This window comes from Chelmon rostratus, chromosome 12 (assembly GCF_017976325.1).
Source record: "Chelmon rostratus isolate fCheRos1 chromosome 12, fCheRos1.pri, whole genome shotgun sequence".
Classification (NCBI taxonomy): Eukaryota; Metazoa; Chordata; class Actinopteri; order Chaetodontiformes; family Chaetodontidae; genus Chelmon; species Chelmon rostratus.
The window spans coordinates 20,127,509-20,148,476 of NC_055669.1; the positions used below are offsets into that span (position 1 = coordinate 20,127,509).

General features: G+C 41.9%; 1 protein-coding gene across 1 annotated transcript in view; it reads left to right on the forward strand.

Moving 5' to 3' along the window:
* LOC121614929 (collagen alpha-1(XI) chain-like) overlaps positions 1 to 20,968 on the forward strand; it is an 84,140-nt gene that overhangs the window by 55,848 nt on the left and 7,324 nt on the right. The window contains exons 41-56 of the mRNA XM_041949030.1: positions 418 to 471; positions 3,358 to 3,465; positions 3,581 to 3,688; positions 4,629 to 4,682; positions 5,347 to 5,400; positions 9,055 to 9,162; positions 12,594 to 12,647; positions 13,461 to 13,514; positions 13,675 to 13,728; positions 13,988 to 14,041; positions 15,371 to 15,478; positions 15,658 to 15,711; positions 15,982 to 16,035; positions 16,285 to 16,338; positions 18,758 to 18,811; positions 20,729 to 20,836. Of these exons, the coding sequence (XP_041804964.1) occupies positions 418 to 471; positions 3,358 to 3,465; positions 3,581 to 3,688; positions 4,629 to 4,682; positions 5,347 to 5,400; positions 9,055 to 9,162; positions 12,594 to 12,647; positions 13,461 to 13,514; positions 13,675 to 13,728; positions 13,988 to 14,041; positions 15,371 to 15,478; positions 15,658 to 15,711; positions 15,982 to 16,035; positions 16,285 to 16,338; positions 18,758 to 18,811; positions 20,729 to 20,836 (1,134 nt within the window). The remainder of the gene's footprint in view (positions 1 to 417; positions 472 to 3,357; positions 3,466 to 3,580; positions 3,689 to 4,628; positions 4,683 to 5,346; positions 5,401 to 9,054; positions 9,163 to 12,593; positions 12,648 to 13,460; positions 13,515 to 13,674; positions 13,729 to 13,987; positions 14,042 to 15,370; positions 15,479 to 15,657; positions 15,712 to 15,981; positions 16,036 to 16,284; positions 16,339 to 18,757; positions 18,812 to 20,728; positions 20,837 to 20,968) is intronic.

Here is a 20,968-nt window from a genome sequence, read left to right on the forward strand (position 1 = left end):
AAATGACCCGCTTCCTTGGTTATTTAAGAGCTAATAACAGAAAGAAAGCACATATTTGCCCTTTGCTTTCATGCACATCAGTCTGAAAGGTATTCTGGAAGTAGTGTTCAGAAAACTGAATAGAAAGTGGACCTGACTTTAATAACATCATCACTTATATTCAAAAAGAAATGTTCTCCCTTTTTGACACTGTATATTGATCACACATTGAAAGTTACTGTATGCTTTCTTTGATCTAAGCCGTCCATACACACATACACATTCACATGCATAGCTACACATATACATGCGTACACACGCACGTGCACGGTAACATTTAAAGGCCCATTTGACAGCTGTGATTACCGCTCTTTGAATGGCATTGAGTGGCGGCCCGTTGTGAATGAGATCTAACCCTCTCCTGTCCTCTGCTTTCAGGGTCCAGCTGGCTTAAAGGGAGGAGAAGGGCCTCAGGGTCCCCCTGGCCCCATCGTAAGTAGCCCGTTACTATGGTTACCTCATCTCTCCTGCCACAGAGATTGCAGTGAAAAGTGACTTGTGCTTGTGGAGAATGAGGCTGCACATGCTGTGCAGAGCTCGTACTCCAGAGAATGTAGAGGGTGGTGGAGTAGCGCAGAGTGGTGTGATCGAAATCAATACTACAATAGATGAAAAGATGTCAATATGAATATAAGTTGCAGGATTAAATGTCATTTTTTTCTTTAATCAGTTTAATTAATAAAAAGATCATACAACACATTTACTCAACAGATACAGTAGTCCTCAGGTATGATCTTGTAAAATAATGTGCAAAGCCTCTAATACTAATTTTTATTGCGTTGCTCAGGAGAAGGTGAACATTTCAGTTTGATTCGTTTGTAGCGGTTTAAATTGTGTTGTGAAATTGTGTGTGAACAGTTTGATAAAAAGCAATTTGCTGCTTGATTTATTGTGGTTTTAGAACAGCTAAGAGATATCCTGAGGTATGAAGTTTACTAGAGTGCCGTGTTTCAACATCACTTTGAAGCGCCGACTAATCATTGTTTAATTGCTTAATTGAACAACAGCTAGTTTCATCCCAGTAACTTGATTGATCTGAGATGTTTTCCTCTCACATTTAGTTGTTACTATAGCAACTGTTGTGGCAAAGATGGAGGACGCGTCTGTCTCGTTTTGCACCCTTTTTATTATTTTATGGCCGCTACTTTTAGAGAAACTTTTCAGTCAATTAATTATCCGACTTAAAAGACTTGGGATGTTTTTTTATCAGTGATTACAGCTACTTATGTTGCATCTTCTGCATCACTGATTCACACTTGATCACAGTAAAGGACGTCCTCGTAGATGCGATATGCATTAAGATGCAGTGCTTTCACATAGTTTAGGACCCCGAGAAGGAGCACAAATGGCAGGCTAATCCATAAATAAGTGGGGCACTTTTTTCCTGCCTTTGTCTCTGAGCCCCACAGTTAGCAATATATGCTATGAAAAGCCTCAGGAGCTCCGGTGGTGAATCTGTACAGAAAGCTGACTGACAGGCAGGTTTGAACTGTCTGACATTTTGTTCAAGCGTTAAACGCAGGCTCCCGATAATTGCCCCTGTTCGCCAGCGACAGAGCAACACCAGATTAGATGACAGCGGATATGCAGAGCACGGATGAAAAGATGATGAAAGCGAGAAGAAGGGCGTTCTCTGAATGAGTGAAACCATTTCCACTGCGAAATGAGATAGTTTTCTTAAATTGGCTTGAAAGTGAGCCATTGGCTGAAAACATGTGATAGACTGTTTTGGTAGTGTTTGAAAAACTCCTTGAAAAAGAGGCCGGTGTGCAATGCCCACGCACACAAGAGATCTGATATTTTCCTCCATCGATTTCCTGCCAGAGATTGAGCTGCTGTGGGAAAGTCTGTGAGTGGTGTGTGTGTGTGTGTGTGTGTGTTGCTATTTCATCCTCTTTTTAGAGGGTTGTGTGAGACAGACCAAGAAAGGAAAAAAAAAAACAGAAAGAAAGAAAGAATGCGACAAGTTGAGTCACAAACTTTGAATGTGTGTCTGCATGTTTTTGTGTTTTGATTTCTAGCCAGAGAATCACATGTGTGGGAGAAAAGACATGGGCAAAATGAGATGGAGGGAAGCAGATATGAGTCATAGAAACTTGTGTGTGTGTGTGTGCGACTGTCCTGGTGGGCAGGTTGGCAGGCTGGAGATGACAGTTTGGAGCTGTGTGTGTGTGTGTGTGTGTGCGTGTGTGTCATGAAATGGGCCAGGCATATGAGTGCCAGGTGGCGGCTCACATCAGCAGCCGAATCATTGTGCGTGTTTGTGTGTGAATCAGGGTGAATCTCTGGCTCGTACATGTGCACGTGTTTTATCTGAAAGCAGCCTGAGACCTTCCCCGGGTTGGAGGACGCTGTAATGAAGTGCTGATCAAAGACGTAGTTGCAGTTTCCGTGATTTGGGCCACCTACACAGTGATGAGCATCCACCCGGGAGTAGTGAAGAGCAGGGTAATAAGACATGCTGATGCTCGAAAGAGTGGTAAGACCTCCCATAAGGCCTCGGCAGAGAGAAGAATCTGAATCATTTTAGGTAGATAAGAGTTCATCAGCACAGCTTTCATGCGTCTGAAGCTGACAGCAGGGTCAATATAGTTTTATTCTTGTACTTACAATTTAATTTAAAGGCGGAATATGTAACATTTCCGCATTAAAATGTCCAAAAACAACGAAACACTTGTTGCATATTTTGTTGCGTTGAGTTCTTACATCCATGAACATGCCTGAGTCGCCCATGGTGGTAAAAACAACTCCCATGATCCCATGCTGCTTCACGGCTTCGTCAGACCATGTGTTTTGTCTTTATTTATATTATTGACAGACCCCCAGTAGCAGAAATTACATTCTATGTGCATTTAAGTTCAGTCATAGGTCACGTTATTATTGTTGTTACAGCTCTTTACAGCAATACAGCAAAAAAAAAACAAAATAATCAAGTAAAAAGGTTATATTCTGTATATTCTATTCAATATTCTATATATTGTGTGCTTGTTGCAAAAGGACCATTTACTCTTCAGTGTCCTCGGGGAGAGTGTGTGGGCACATGAAATAGTCTTTTAAATTAGTAAAATTGAAAAACAAATGAAAACAGTGAGGTTTATACATTCTGATTTATAGGAAACTTCACATTTTATTGGCTGAGGTCTGTGGAAAAGGTAGTCCTTGAAAATGTAATTAATTAGGGCAGCCTTTCTAATGAGGTGCTTCAGGTCTAACCAAGCACACCTGTCTGTGGCTTTCACACCTTTTCTGCTGGAAATTTTCTAGTTCACTACCAAGTAGTGCAGTAATGACTGATGGGTCTTTGTTCACTTTGGTCAGGGCTCACCTGGAGAGAGAGGTGCTGCTGGCCCTGGAGGTCCCATTGGTCTGACAGGACGCAACGGACCCCAAGGACCACCTGGCCCTGCTGGAGAAAAGGGGGGTCCTGTAAGTATTTCTGTACTTCTTCTCCCACTCAGTCAAACACGTCTTTAACCCCTCATACGCAAAGTTTGAGCATGTTTGTTTGGCTGCTGATAATGCAACACTTCTTCACGCTTAGGGAGAGAAAGGCCCCATGGGTCCTGCTGGCCGCGATGGCATTCAAGGTCCTGTTGGTCTTCCTGGTCCTGCTGGTCCTCAGGGTCCCCCTGGAGAGGACGGCGACAAGGTGGAGTAAAGATGCAATACACTGGAGCACTTGATTTAAATATCAACCTCAGAAAGTCAGTTATGTTTTAAACAAAAGCTCATTCTGCACTCTAGTTAGTTCTGCCTCAACATCTGTAACCATCAGCTGCTTCCTAATCAGATCAGAACAATGTAGTTCAACTCCAAAGTGTTCTGTAACACAAAAAATATGATAGCATCAAAGAATTCATCGAATGACTGCAACTGTCAGTATCTTCAGAATGTGTCTATTAATGTGAGGATGCACTCTTTGGCTTATCCTCTCACTTTATTTCTTTTATACTTCTGTCTATAGTTGTAATGACCTATGACACACAGTGGCTATTTCCCATTGGCTGCTGCTACGATAAACATGTGTTTCAATGTCATGTCTAAATGTACAGTGCATACACACACAAAACACAGCACTTAACAGCAATACTGCACATTTTTTTTCGATTGCTCTGTTTAGCCTTGAGCCTACAGTGACAGGAACTGTTATCAGATTGTTGCACTCAGTAAACAAAATAATCGCACACTGGAAGCATTAAAACGTTCCCGAACACAAACACATAAACATGTGCGGAAATAGCCAACACTTACCTGCTCACCCTCAGGCCAGCAAATCCACAGCTGGTCCACTGAAGCACACATCTGCAGCTTTATGTTGCAACCTTCATGCCTCTCCAACACAAGTCACGCCGTCGTCACGCCGTTTTGTCAATCCCAGTGCCAATGGGGTTAGACAGAGAGCCAATCAATTAATTGCAAAACCCTCGCCCGAGGTCTGTGAGGGCCAATCAAATTAGTATCTCCTGAAAAATATTTACTGCTCGATTGTGGTAAAGGTGACACTTTGAGATACGTGAACTGACAAAACATGGGAGCCTTTTAAGGTGCAGAGGAGAGATGTGAGCTCTGCTGTTTGTATTGCACCACAGGGAGAAGTTGGCGGACCTGGACAGAAGGGAAGCAAAGGAGACAAGGGTGAACTTGTGAGTCTTTTTTTCTCTCTCTCTCGCTCTGTGAGTTGTGAATGATAATCCATGCTAATTGAGCAACGCACACTAATCTTAGCTGCTGAATTCTCATATGAGCTGAATAAATCAAAGACCACAGGTTACTTGATGATGACTCATCCGAGGTTATCTTACCCCAAACAGTCTGCAGCATATGAAATATTAACTGAAGTGCTGCTGTGTTTTCTAAATGGATACTTAGTTTCTAATAAAAAATACCAGTGTGTTCTGTCCTCATCTTAAACGTGTGTATTTTTCAGTTGACTTTGGTTTTAGTCATCAAAAGCATCACTTAAAATAAATGTAATATTGAAATATGTTTTCCTTCCTTCTGCTGCACAGATCGAAGGAGGACAAACACCGTTAGCATGCAGTTGTTTTCATTAGCTCCCACTAATCTCTGGTGTAAGTGGAAACAGCAGGTTTATCGTGTTTGTACAAAGAGTCAGACTGCAATTAGAGCAGAAATTGTTCTAATATTTTTCTACATGTCTGGGTTTGATGTCCTTTAATGTCGGCTCTTTAATCTTCATTATGAAGTGAAAACATTGTTGACTGTATGCATTTTATTTTCTTGTGGATGTGGCAACAACTGATGAGGTTCCCTTTAAAGAGTCAGTCTTGTTCTTTGTGTTTTTAGGGTCCACCAGGCCCAAGCGGTCTTCAAGGTGTGGTCGGAGCTCCTGGTCCAGCAGTGAGTATCACTTCCTCTCGCCGTCTGATGATCTCACTTTTATTAATGGATGCCATATTCAGGACTAAAACATGCAATGAAAAAGAGTGCAGCCAATGTAAAGACGTTTACAACCTTTATTTGTCAGAAGCTAAATTTGTGTTGAACTTTTTAAATCCTTTCATTTCCAACAAAAGTGTTGTTCTCTTAATAGTAGATTTTATACTAGTTGTCTTCAGACCTCTAGTGTTATCACAGAGTGGCAGAATCATGTCTCTCTCTGCAGCACTCCCTGTTATTTAGAAGTTTCCAACCCCGTTCTGCAGAGAGCAGCATGCACTCTATGCAGGTTTTTATTTTTGCTTTACCATCTCTGGCTGACGGCGTGATAACCAGTGAAATGAGATGTTACGGTATTTAGATAAATTGTGAAAACAGAACATTTGCCTCTTAATGGTGCATAGTTGGAGACCCCTGTTGCAACAAGGTAAGACTGATTTATAAAAAAAACAATGTCTCATTCACTGGATGGGCAAAAATGTATTTCTGCTGCAGCCGGGACAAAAATACATTATGCAGGCAGTGTCGCCTCTGTAGTCCAAAAACCTTTGGCTGCGATCCCCATTCATTTAAGAATCCCAATCTTTTTATCATTGTAATGTTACACAAATTAAATTTTAATCACAACTTTTACTTGAGGCAAATTATTAACATCAGCGTCCCTGTTTACTCATCGCAGTTGTTAACAGCTCGTAGTTTAGTAAAAAAGTTTTTCAGCAGCCAGTCATCAATTATGTTGCAGTTTCACAGGATTAAACTTGTAACCCTGCACTTTCAAAAGCAGTCTGACAAACTACAACGATGCATCAGCCCATCAGTCATTTCCGTGTATTACCTCATGTGGCACCTAGCTGAAAATGCTGCCTTGTATGCTGCAGAACATCCTCTGCTCATCCGTCTCATTAACACAACAGGAACAGTCCTGTTTCTACAATAGCTGATGGCCCGAGGGCAACTAACAGCTCATTGCTGTAAATTATCAGGCCTTAACAACCATTCTAGCAAAAATTCAGCATCTGCAGGGCTCTGTGGGGGCTACAATAGACCTGGTGAGACGGATTGCCGCGAGCAGGTAGTGCACCCAAGCTGAATAACAAATTATTTAACAGTTGTTTGTCCTGGTGAGTCAGTCTGCTCATGTGTATTCATATCTTCATAACTGAGACCTGACTCGCGCTGCGTAGTTTCAACATTCTCTGCCATTTTTATTATTTCAAGTCCTAACGTTGTTATCAATTTTGACTATTCTATCCACACACCTCTCAATCCAGGAAAAATGTTGTTGTTTGTAGGGAATGATCCAATTTCTTTTTCAGCTAAGGCGTAACAAGGTTTACAACAGCTCAGTCTAAGGTGTTGTCTTAAAGATGCCTTAAGTCAAGCAGTTGCAATGATGGCAGGGCGTTCATCAGGATGTTTTTGTTTTTGTATTTGCCATTATCTAATAAAAAGGCATAAATGTTACGTAAGAACAGTTTTAGTTAGTAGTAGTTCAACAATCTCTGAGCTAGCGGAGTGCACACTGAAAATGCAGACCTGCTTGGTTCTTTTGCCAGGGCTCGCCTCCCTGTGTGCTAATATTCCACCAAAATAAGTCCTAGTCTACACTGTTTTTCAAGGCCACCTCTGTTGCATCCTTGGATTAGCGCCGCCCAAGACAAATGTGATTGGTTTAAAGAAACACAAACAGAGTGTTTTTTCTTCCCCTCCCCTATACCAGAATGATAATGGGTTCAGCCAGATCTGTCTCCAGCACTGACACAGCACTAAAAGAAACTGTGGAGATAGATATGCAAGTCTGACGTGATTAAACAATTTTAGCATATCTAAAATAACACGAGGCAAATAAATATCCCAAAGTAGCCACTTTGATTTTCTTTAGGGACAATCTAAGCATATATTAAGATGAATGCACATCAGGTGACTCATAAATGACACGTGCCTCAGCGTGTGTGGTGCCTCCAGGCCTGAGCATCTATTAAACCCACAGGTATGATTCACACAGCTGCTGAATCACATCTCATTCAGTTATTACAATTATAATCAGCTACACTTCAAATTTCAGGTAGACGCAGTCTTGAAAAATGAACATCCACAGTTTGTGGAAGTTTTAGAACAAGTAATTATAGACTTTTGATGATTAAAACCCTTAAGAAAGTTTTATTAATTAAGAACTTCAGCCTGTGTTGAATGCACACTTATATTTGCACTTCCTTCCCTCCTCCATCTTTTACCCAGAAAACCGTTTTTCAGGTTATAATTTGTCAGTGGAGAATTTAACTGCAGCATATAACAAGTAGATAACCCCAAAATGACTTGACACATCGTCTGATTAACGGCGACCAGAAGTCATTCATTACAGTGGAGAATGAATGATGCCCAGTAACAGACTAGCGCCCCCTGGTGGCAGTTTGATCTGCTGGATCTGTCAAATCAGGGACACATCGGATTTATCCAAACTGTATGTTGAAACCAGATTGTCTTGCTTGTAGGACGAAGACTACGGAGTTCCGTCATTAACATATTTTTGAATTATTTAACTTTTAAAAATTTCATGTAATTTAATTTTCAAAGCCGAAAAAATAAACAACACAAAATAGTGGAGCGAGCTGTTCACATGGTTTACTTACAGCCACACACATTTCTGAGTCCGGTTACCCTGAGGAGCTGCTGGGGCAGTCAAATTTGTGACTTTGTGTTGGTTAAAGTTAACTTTAGTCCGCCTCGTCTTCGGCTCTTCAGTTCAAAGCTGTACTCACGCTACCTGTAATCACCTAACATTTCCTTCTAAACTGTTCTGCATTCAGTACCAGCGCCCAAGGCTGCCTACAGTACATGTCCCAGGGCTCAGCGAGAGCTCCACAAGCACTTTCAAGTGCTGACATGCGTTTGAACTGAAAACTCCCAGTTTGTCAGCACTTCAGTCCTTCCCTGTAGTCTCCCCTTTATATCCTCTGTAGCCCTGTGCACCTCTGACTTCACAGATGAAGTCAGCATCTTTCACACACCCTCTTTACCATAACCCCGTGACTATAGTGTACTGTATCCTGCACTCCCCCGATGAAGGTCTTTGGTAATCTGGCTGATGCTTTCTCAGGCAGACCAGCAGCACAGTGGATCAGTGGCTAGAACTGCCTCACCTTTGTACTTTTTTTGTTTTGCATTTGCATTGTCCTCCAAATGTTCAAATAGGCTTTAGCGGCTCAAAAGCTTTGCAGGTTGACTCTAAACTATAAACGGTTTGCTTGTGCAAAAGTATGGTTGTGCGTTAGCCCTGAGATAGACTGTTGACCTGTCCTGGGTGCATGCTGGGAAAAGATCCAGCCCCCTCATGACCATGTAGAGAATTGATGGATGGATGAAATTGCCATAAAATGACCTTCAGAAAAGGCATTGAGGTAACTGTTCGTCCTAATCTGTGTTTGAATATGGGCATCGACTCACCCTCTACCATGCGAGCTTAGATACGCTCCATAACCTTGAAAAGGATTAAGAGGACAAAGAAATCCCACAAGAGAAATTCCACATAGATGCCAGTGTTTGTGGAGCGGAAGCTCCGGCTAATTGGGATCAGAATAAAGATGTTTGGATTTAATGAACTTTGACCTCCTACAGGGCAGTGATGGAGAGTCTGGGCCAAGAGGACAGCAGGGTATGTTTGGCCAGAAAGGAGATGAAGGACCCAGAGGATTCCCCGGTCTGCCAGGACCCATCGGACTGCAGGTGAGTCCACATCAAATCTTGTGTACACGCACACATGTTGATTCTCTTTCTCTGGCTCTCTCTGAACACATGACAACCAGATCACGTTGAACGCAGCCTAGTAGGTATGCACATCGCTCTCCCTCTGTCAAAGCCAGCCAGAGCGGAATGAGTTCCTCCACACCCCTGAAACCGACAACATTTCATCTCTCCTTACATCATTTACATTACATCAAAACAGAGCATAATTTATTAATGCAGCCTCGGCTCCTAATAACACTTTGTATTGCTCCTGGGCAAATAATGCTTTTTCCCCCTCAAGGACTTGCCTTAGCATAGACAGTGCTAAAAATCCATCACCGTTGCTAACATTTTGCATTTGGCATTTTGCCGTGGTGTTAATGGTGGAGGGGAAACAGGCGCTGGTTTTCCACTCAGACTGCATCATTATCATGCAGTAAACCGCTTCCCTGCAGTGCTCCCAGGCCCAAATAAGAGACCAGCTGCTGTGGTAGCCTGTATTTGATCGGATATTTTAATCAATGAGTAGTATAAATTCATTTATCTTTTGCAAATACGTCTCATTATAGACATATTACAACGCACGTACAGTATTCATTTCCTGGAGGATTTAGAGAAAAGGGGCTTCAAGTCTGAAGCAGGTAGGCAGGCAGAGTTTTGTTCAAGGTTTTTCTTTTGATACAAGGATGCAGTCATTTGCTTTGTCTGGTATCAAACCTGCAAACATTAAAACCACCAATACATCCTGCCTACACAAACATGGACTGTGCATATTAAAGGCTGCGCAGGAGAGTGAGGTTTTAGGGCTTTTATCAATAAATGACCCGCAAATTTATTTTCCACTTCAACACACATTGATCTGCGGCTATTTATCTCATTTTTAATGGTTGTACATCATTGATTCATAGAGAATGTTTTTCTTGGACTCATGCACGGAATATAGCACCCGCTTTCAGTCTAGAACTGACTTTTAAGAGGAGAAATAATGCATTCTTCCTCTTGCAAATGAAAAGCTGATACAACGAGCAATAAAATGCAGCCTTCCTCAATGCAGAACTCAACAGCAGGTTTTTGCAGATACAACCTCACCTGGTGTGGTATATCCAGTAGCTAATGGTGCTAATGTTAGCTAACTTTAGGTAGATATTAGAGTTATTCCACTGACGTTATCACTCTTTTTTTGTTGTGCAACTGTGTTTTAGCATTTATTCTTATCGTTTATCTGCCTCTTGGGCCCACAGTTTTTGCTGTTCAGTAAAAGTTGCGTAGTCTCGGTATACAGCATATTCAGGATCTGCTTTTACCAGATCTTTGGTGTCCCATAAGGATGAAATACTAAGATTAAGACTAAGCTCTACGTGACTACTGCTCCACTCTACTTTGTGCTCTTCAGCTCTCTTTTCCTCAAAACTGCAACAGAGTGAAAGGCGATCAAAAGAGAAAGGCATTGGTTCATTAAAGCCAATGAGCTGAAGTTGAAGAAAGTTGCTTTGGTGGAAATGAATAAAGAAACTGGACGTTTTAGAATATCTCAAAGTCAATTATCCAAGGACTTGCTGAGGATGAAATTAGAGCGAAGCCCTGCTGGTCAATAGGGCCAGATAATGTTGTTATTAAGTGCAATTGGCTTTTAATTGGGCATAATGCACTCCATCTCCACTCTTTTAATTATGTTTGGCTAAGCTGCCCTTCAATAGATGGCAGCAGCCACTGCGAGCTCAGCTCTTCAATGCAATTATCTGTAGCATTAATGATTTTTGACTGTGGGGAATGAATGGCTTCAGTTTGAAAGGCCTCCATCATACGGAGCTGTGTTTGCTGTGGCATATTGGAGTCCTAGCTGAATTCGTCAGATTGAGAGGTTAAGATGTGGACGTAGAGGACAGTAAATATCAGATTTGATTATACCAGAGTGTCCTTATAGTTCGAGGCTAGTGTGGAAAACAGAGGGAAATGCCAGATCATAAGTAAACATCTGTTGATGTGCTATGATGTGTGGTGTGTGTGTATGTGGTGTATGTTCATTTTACTCACAAACCCAGATTCCAAAAAAGTCTGGACGCTGTGGAAAACATAAATAAAACAATGTGATCATTTGCTAATGCTTTTTGACATTAATGCAGTAGAAAACAGCACAAAGACAATATATTTAAGGCTTCACCTCATCAACTTCACTGATTTTTGTAAATATCTGCTTATGATGCAGCAACATCTCAACATTTTTGGATTCAGGGTAACTGATAACTGAAATGTTATCGAAGCTGCGATATGGCCGAGTGCAATATTCCAAATCACAGAAGCTGCAAGTTTTTGATAAAGATGACGTATGTGACAAAACAGCATTAGAATGATGTACTGTAGTGCTGCAGAGATATCCCGAGCTACAAATCTTATTCTTTAGATGTAACATGTAAAACATTTGTTTGGCACAAATCTCAACAAATATCAGATCATCACAATTTTAACAGTTTTTTCAGAGAAAATGAAAATTGTGATGCAAAATCGATTAATTATACTTGCAACAAATCACGTCACAATCATAATATCTGTCGCGTCCTGCAGCCCTACAGTTCCCCTCCTCTTTCCAGCCTTTAATCCTTCAGAATATATATTTAAGTCCAGCATTAATCAAGACGACGTCACATCCGAACATTATACATGAAAGAAGCTGATGCTTTATTTATTTGTCCATTCTTATTACTCTCATGTTTTATTACTGTGACTGAAGTTCCACTCCGGATCTGTTATGAATTAGCCTTCTCTGCCACTGCAAAGGTACAGTAAATCAACGAAATGGGCTGAAACTACACGTATGTGATCTCAGTGATCGATGCCGATTTCACGGCAACTTATCATTAGCGCTGCTTTCCGCCCACCTATTGATTATGCATGCTCCATCATCGGAGCTTAACTAGCACAACAAATAATAACTGCAATTATGCAGACAGACAATGGGCTACAATAGCAAGTGAGAGCTCCTTCATTTTCGTTGCAGATACCTTGCACCGTCAAGGTGTATTCAAACTGTTTTAGTCAAAACATGATTGAATCCCAAAACTGGATAGTACGCACCGCCTGCGCTGCCCCCTTTGTTTCCACTTTCCTGTGGACATAGATGGATGGAGCTTCCACCCTGTAATTTACACAGGCTGATTATACCCATGCCACCCATACCCTTTTAATTACAGTAGGTGTCCTTTTTGACTAATTGTGTGTTTACACTCAGGGTTTCTGCTCGTATTAATGCAGTCTCCATCACGTTGCATCCTAAAGCTCACCATTCAACGCACATCATCTGAAAAGGCCTGTTAATGAGCAGCAAAAATGTATTTATGCACCTGTCTGGATCCTTTTTAATGTGCACTTGTGTCTCCGATGCTTCCTCACGTGACCCTTTCCTTTGTTCTGAAGAGTTCTCGTCTTCTTCGCAGGGTTTGCCCGGCCCTCCTGGCGAGAAGGGAGAGAATGGAGACGTCGGAGCGATGGTGAGTTTAGTGCTTTCTGTGGCTTTTCTCTGTTACAGCCATTCACATTGTTTTCACGTACAACTCAGCGAGGTGGGAAATTGTGTTGATTGTTCTGAAGTTTTGGCTGGTGGCTGAGTTTGGCAACTCCAACAGCCACTTGACAGATGTTTTTGAAGTCTGTGGAAGATGTGTTGACACAAACATGTCTGCTATGAAAACTGTATGCTCTGCAGCAAGTTTTTATCTACTGACATGTATTAATTTTTTAGTACACTTAGACTAAAATACTCTCAACATAGCACTAAAGGGTGAGCTCAGCAATCGCAGTAGTCTGCAAAAACAAGTATCATGTACAGATATTACATGAATAGCCAATCACTCTACCTCTTCAGTGCAGCGAACAGACATGAGCCTATCTGTGTAGGACTAGGGCTCAGGCCTCAACGAGCATTGCCAAGATGCCATGTGTGCACAGGTAACGCACAGGTTTAGTGATCAGTCACAACCTCCATTTCTATAACACAGCAGCTCAGGTCAGACATGTTTCTGAAGATAATCAAATCTGCTTTTGATTGATTTATTTCTGTTGCTGCTCGTCCTTGTGCGGCTGCTGATATGTTATCAGACAATATATAAAAATGACTTACTTACTATAATGATGCACTGCCATACAGTCTTGCGCCCTGTATATCACACACAACCTTACCTTTTGCCACTGTACAGTTAATTGTGTATTGTTTTTCTGTTAATCTTCATCATCCTTGTGCACCATAAAAAGAAGCCATATTGTCATTATTCTATATGGAACATAACTTGTATTTTTGCTGACAGGGTCCACCCGGTCCTCCTGGCCCCAGAGGTCCTCAGGGTTCCAGCGGAGCCAATGTAAGTCTGATTGTTTTTTGTTGTTGTATTTCTTTTTGACAAGGCTTGAGTCACACTCAATTTTAAAAATTCAAATTTTGTCAAAAAACACATTTTTCTGACAGGATTCTCACTTTCTTTGGATATTTCCCCATCTGTCCTCACTGTGATTTATCCACAGGGTGCACAAGGTCCTCCCGGTGGAATTGGTGCAATGGGAGGTGTTGGTGAGAAGGTAAGAACCAATATATGTCTTCCCTGAAAATAAGTGCAGTCTATGGAATGTTTCTCTTTCTGCTCCTGAGGGAAAATGCCATTTTCATTAACATGTAATGCATACAAAGGTTTGTTTGACATCAAAGGTCAAGATGCAAACGAAAAGTACTGAGCTGGCAACCAGACAGTCATCTGATAACACTATGCGGATTGTTTACTGTGAGTGTGATTATCCACTTTTTAACATGTTAATCCACATTTTCCCCGTGATACAACAGGGAGAAACTGGTGAGGCTGGCAACCCGGGACCACCTGGAGAGCCTGGTATTGGAGTAAGTACACTACCGTGCCAAAGCACCTATCATCTCATTTCACACAGCATTTATTATTTTCTAAAAACAGGGTAACTGATCATTTATACACATGTAAACAGCACTTAAGATGCATGGCAAGCAGCATGAAACACAGTCCAGCCATGCGCCTTTGTGGGCGATTCATCTCATGTGTAATTGTGACTGTCTGCTTATCTCTGAGTGAAGCTAATTAAGTTATGTTTATTATTTGACACCTCAGCTGTGGGGGCTGTTCCACCACTGTCTATTTTACCTCCATATTACTGTAGGCTGATGTGTAGCAGTGCCAGCAACCTGAGGGCTTTTCAGCAGATAATTAGCTCAGCCACATTTGGGCACCTCCGCTGTTGGTGGTGTCATTAATCTAACCTCCGGTGCGAGGCAGTTATTAGATGCAAAAGTCAAAATATCCTGGGAGTTGATTTGTGTGGCAAAAGCATTGCAATAGCATGGAGTTCTTCGCTGTAACATTTTGTTCTTTTATATCTCTAAAAGTAGTGTTAAATGACAGGAAGTTCACTTTCTCATAACGTATTTAGCATAGATTTACACAGGCATCACATGCGTCAATCCCCATAATATGTACAACATCAGTTTCATAACCCAGCATCCTGTGTTTTCCTGCAGAGGCGCCCCTGCTTTTCAATTTCCAGTGGTATGAATCATGATAAAGTGCCCACAGCAGGCATCCTGATAATATCTCAGATCAGAGCAGTGCTATTAGTCCAGGGTAAGCAGTACACATTGGTCGAGTAGACCAGGGAGGCCTCACCTGAGTAATGGCTGTGAGCCAGTCACCCTCCTTGAGTCCATCAGGCTGTATTGACGTATCCGTCTGCTGCCGCGTATCTGTTTACAGTGACAGATAGAGCCAGTGTTGCACATCACATCGAGGTCAATTCCAAAGGTGCCACGCTGGCATCGACTAGAGACGCGCTTTGCTCTAATGGACCAACTAACGATTCTGGGCTTGTAATTATGCTCCAACTGCCGCTCTGAGTCATAGCCAACACTTTAAGACAGTATTGCTGCTATTACTAGAGCAAAAAACGATACTGCAAAGACTATCTAGTGTGATCATTTAGTGAATCAAAAATATGTTTTTAAAACGAACCTCTGGAGCAAATAATCTGAACTGTTCAGAGCTTCATTTGGTTTCTTTTTTCAGATCCAAACTTTGAGTTCTCAGAGCCGGCTTTGGTGCACGTTCTGATGTTGTAGTGACAGATTTGCTAACACATATCACAGAGGCTGCACGGCCCTTATGTGGTCCTCAATGTGACAAGCCTGTGATGCATTTTTCCTCAGGGCATCAGAGGAGAGACCGGTGAGAAGGGAGAAACTGGCCCACCCGGAGCTGCTGGACCCGCCGGTGGCCGCGGACCCCCCGGAGATGACGGTCCCAAGGGTAACCCTGTACGTGAGCCGCACTGTTACACACACACACAGTCATGACTGATGCCACATTGAAGCTGTCAGTGACAGAATCCCCGTGTCATGCTTCTTAGTCGAGCCGTCTGCCTGGCAGAGTTGTTGTTGATGTGATGTCAGATATCTGAGTCGAGCTCAGTCTTCATTTCTCGATCTGTCTGCAGGGTCCTGTCGGCTTCCCAGGAGACCCTGGTCCCCCTGGTGAGCCTGGTGCTGCTGTAAGTGCTACATTTACCCCTCAATCGATCTTGTGTTTGTGTTTAGGATATATATACCATTCAGTGAATACATGCTGAATTAATTATCCTTGTGGAGCTTTAACCGTGACTAAATACCTGTAGCAGTGAGAATTAAAAGCAATGAAAAGGCCAATACGTTGTATTTTTGTGTGTGTATTTATTGAATACAGTAGTTCAAGCAGTGGTGTGGAGTCGAGTTGCAGTACAGTATGAAAGCTGACTTATGTTGTCATGTTTCATTTTGTTTAGGGTCTTGACGGTTTAGCGGGTGACAAAGGAGATGATGGAGAGGCCGGACAGCCTGTAAGTCTTATGTGAGCTGAAGGTGTAAAAACAATGAAAAAGTCACATTCAGCCACTAAAAATATTTTCGCATTTACACACTGATGTGCATGAATACTGCAGCATTAATCCCTTAATGTATACGATAACCTGAGGATACAGTATCGAATGATCTATCTGTCTTCTCTTTTACAGAAATAGAGTTATCTCATGATGTAACAAAACTCTTCAGTTTCCTTGAAGTCAACTGTTCTCTCTGCTCTGATTTAGGGCCCTCCAGGTCCATCTGGCGAGGCTGGAGTACCAGGACCTCCTGGCAAAAGGGTGAGTACATTTCCAAAATGATGCATGAGATGATACTTGTGCTAAGCTCTCGAGATGGTCTCTATTTTTAGATGAACAATGCTCCATCTAGGCTTCAGAATAATACCCGCTGGAGCATGATACACATTTATGACAGCATTATATGTCTGGGTTTTGAATGAATATACACGTGTTTGACAGGAAATGATGCAGTTAGGTAAACTGAGCGCCTGGAATAGGCAGTAATTGCAGATAGAGATCATCCTGTAAGAGAATATTGACATATTGTGAGTTTGACTTGCAGTAATGTGAAAGCAGCAGGACCGCTGCTGCCGCTAATGTCAGGAAATTAACTTGTCACTTTAATTTCTGGCACTCGATGCCCTTTCTGCCACATCGGACTTGAGCTGATATTATTTCATTTTAGCGGTGTAACATTTTTTACGATGCCTTCCATTTACTGTAATAACGTTTTACTGTCAGCAATAAAGCATGCCATTCATGTACTGTGTGAATGGCTGGCTCAGTATGGCAACAGACAATAGAAACGTTGATACTTAAAGTGAATTATTTCAGTTTTGTGTACTTCAGCAGAGCTGATGCTCAGTAACTTCTCCTGCAGAGCATCAGTATCAACCAGCTCTGTGTATTAATGCAAACACACAGCTGACGGCACATATGCAACTCTTCCATGTTGCAGAAGTGTAGGTGTGTTTTTTTTGTTTTGCTTGGGATCATGAATAAACAGTGATATAAAACAGCTGCTATATTTACTCAAGTTCTGTACACATTTAAGGTCATTTTATGCCACGTTCTTCTTCTGCTTTCAGGAGGAAATACTGTGCTTTTTACTCTATACATTTATTTGACAGCTACAGTTACAAGTCACCTTTCAGATTAGTAAAGGCTACGACTAATACACTGCATTGATTGCTGAAGATTTAACCAGTCGTCAGCACTTCCACCAAAGAGAGATTTCCCCTCTTAACTTCTCACATGGCTTTGTGTTGTTCTTTGTGTGCTGTTTGAGTCCCAAAGAGACAAAATTATACTATGTTTCACAAAAAAAGCAAAGATTAGAAGCAGTCTAACAAAGTAGTTCAAATTGGTGGCGCAGAGCTTTGTTTTTCCTTCTTTCCTACCTTATTAATCATCTCCCAACCCCTCAGATTTATATCCTGACCCACTAGAGGGGGTGCGACCCCCAGCTTAGCAACCACTAAACTACCCAACTGCACATAAGGAAGATAAAACTCCCTCCACATCCACCAAATTTGGCCAGCAAGTGCTTTTACTTTCAATACTTTAAGTACATTTTTCTGATAGTACTAAAGTATGTGTACTTAAGTAGGACTTTTATATAACTTTTATATAAGTATAGGATCTGAGAACTTCTTCCAGCACTGTGAGGAAGAGAATGTGCTGAACTGATCTTCATCGCCACTTTCCTGATTTCAAAATCTGATTAGAGTATTGCCTGTTGTGGCTGAAACACATTAATTTCTCAAGCTTATCATGACGATGCAGCTTGTGGTCCGACACTGTACTGTCCTGCACGTCGTAGGACAGAGGATCATCATCAGGGTAGATACACTGAGATAAAATGTCTTAAAACTGAATCTCAGGATCAGACGGATGATCACACATTTAAAAACATTTGTACTGTAAAGCACTTTTTCAACCCGCGATTTGTATTCCAAGGCGCAGTGTCTAGGTGACAGAGGCTACACAGCAAATTAGACCCCAGTTCCATGTCCATATTAATGGACTTTGCGATATGATTTTTCATCCCTCGCCAAAGTAATTCCGGGTTAGTCTCTCTTCCAATATCTCTTCGAAATTGACTCAGGTTTGGTGCTCGTTCATGCATGTGGCTGCTTGACTACATTAGCACACATGCACGCACGGGTGCACACACACACATGCCAGCGTGCACACACGTGCGCACATTCACTAATGCACATACACAGTTGCCAGAGCTCATAACCTACATTGAAGACCGGTGGCTTTTGTTTGGTCTATTTGATTATGGTTTCTAATGGCAAATGACAGCCCACTTACAAGGTTCTGACCAGAGGCTGTTTGGTGAAAATGCTGATGTGCTTTTAGCTCAGTATGTTTGGAATGTAGGGCATTTTGCTCGCACTGATGTTGTCTGGCCCTGCATAAGGCTCTCTCTTTAAAAAGATTCAAGGTCGGAGCATGCATCAGCTGAACAATTAGTACAATATATACATACATGAAACTAATGCTTGTGAGGCACTGTTGGATAGTTTCCCCTTGGAGAATAATTAGCCATTTTCTGGCCTTTTGAACAGGTTTATGTGAAAGGTTTTGACATGAAGGAGTTTAGTTATTAAGTTTACTATGTTAACTATGGCGATATATTTGATGTATTCATGTACTAAACTATGACTGTATTTTTTGCTGATCTTCTCAGGGACCTGTTGGACGAGCAGGTCAGGAGGGCAGACAAGGAGAGAAGGGATCCAAGGTAAGCTGTCAACCATCTGACTTCACAGTCGGCATCAGCAGTTGAAGTTGTACATGCATGCAGAAGAAGAATGCATGCTGGGATCAGGGTTGAATAATGAAATGGACGCACAAAACAGTCTTAATTGGAATCTTATAAGCAACTGAACGCTCAGTATTGAAATGTAAACACCAGTGAGTTTACTTTAAAAAACATCTGACTGAAGTTATGTCAGTTTATTATTAAATGCCAGTTTCAGATTTAAAAAATCATATATATATATATAAATCATGTATATCAAGTCAAAATACTGAGATGCTCAGGTCTGATTGTTAATGTGAAATTCACACATACAGCACATACTCAGGATAATCAATCAAGCCTCGGTAACTGTTCTTTCAAGGACATCGCTTTGTAGGAATTTAAGTACCTGAAGAATAACAAATGAAATATTTCAGTGCTATTCATTTATTTGTATATATGAAGTATTCTCTGCTGGTAAAAAGTCATGGTTTGGGTTTAAATGGGCCTTTTGGAGTTTTATTTACTTTCAGTGTTATTCACCATAACACATTATGTGTGTCTCTAAAGTTGCACAAACATGTCGAGTGCATTGTCCTTCCTTTTTTTTCAATCCAGCATTGTTTGCAGCATTCCTCTTAACTGTCCTTGCTGGCCGTGCAGCATGCCTCGCCCCCTGTAACACCATTGATCGGACTGTGCGTTGCGTCACCCAAAGTTGTGCATCCTTTGAGATAAACAACTTAAAAAAGAGCAGCAGAGGGAACCTTGAAGTCGCTTGAATCATTCAAATCTGTACGGCCTCTCTCGCTTCCATACGCGGCTGCCGGACTTCGCCGCCCGAATGCATTCCAGCAAGATTGAATGAAACGTCTGGAATGATAGATGTCCAGTAGACGGTATAAAAAGCAAAGTGACACCGATTCAAACCGTTTCCTTTAATACCTCGCCTCAGGTCCCGTATGTTTGTAAAAACTGCTGAATTTGTCTCACAGAAGCAGCAGCGGGGTGTCTTGAGGCTACTTTCAGCGGATTTGATTGCTTTGTTAAAATCCACAACATGCTAGTGCTTGCACGGTTGAAGAGCATCGAATGGGAGAAATCTTTGTAAGCCTTAAAGAAATTGTTTGTCTCCAGATCAGTTGGTTCAGAGAAATGCACGGACGGAAAACCTGACAGATCTCAGACACAGCCTCGCGCTTCCCTTTGTTCTTCGTCATTCTCCGTCTCTCAGACTGTCACGCAGACACACACATATACAAAGTGCACATTTTATTCACACTGAGGTAAAGGGATTAGAGTTGATTTGATGGAGACAAGACAAAGCCTGCGTGGTGATCCTAGAGTGTCAAATCCAGGCCTAATTGGTTGTCAGAACAATTTAATCCCCTCCTCCTATGAGCCAAGTCGATATGACATCTCTGGAACTTCAATACATACAAACTCGCTGTCGCTGCTCAGAGACAACAGTCGAGATCTGGTAACATTTGATCTGTTTCAGTGTTTCAAATCCTCGAATCCTTCCATTCTAAGGGTTTGTGGAAGGAAAACATCGCAATACATTGAATAATATGACTTCCGGATACAGGATTACTTTAATTATCACGTTGGATAAAGGACATATTTGACTTTTATCCAAACACATATGGTGCAAAGACCGTACGCACAGCAAAGTAACAGCATTTCAGATAACGTGTGGAGGTTTTGACAGCGTGTAGCCCTGCAGGGGAAGTTTCAGGAGCGAGTCCCAGGTTTGTTTGTACCAGCTGCACAGGGATGAGCATATATGCACACAGTGTGTAAAAAAAAAAAATTCAAGTGTTTTTTCAGGAAGGAAATGCGTTCAGCATGTTTGTTAGCATTCAAGGACACACACAAACACTCCTTCAAGTGTTATTTTGTGCTAATGCTTCACAGGGAGAAGCTGGAGCAGAGGGACCTGTTGGGAAAACCGGACCTGTGGGACCTCAGGGGCCTCCCGGAAAGGCTGGTCCTGAGGGACTGCGTGGAATCCCTGGCCCTGTTGTGAGTACATTTTGTCACTTTTGGTGCCACGCGTTTCAGGGTGCTTTCACACCGAACCTGTTTGATCAGGTTAAAATGAACCCACATGAAAAGGTGGATCACGGTCTGCTGTCAATGGGACTCGTTTGTGGT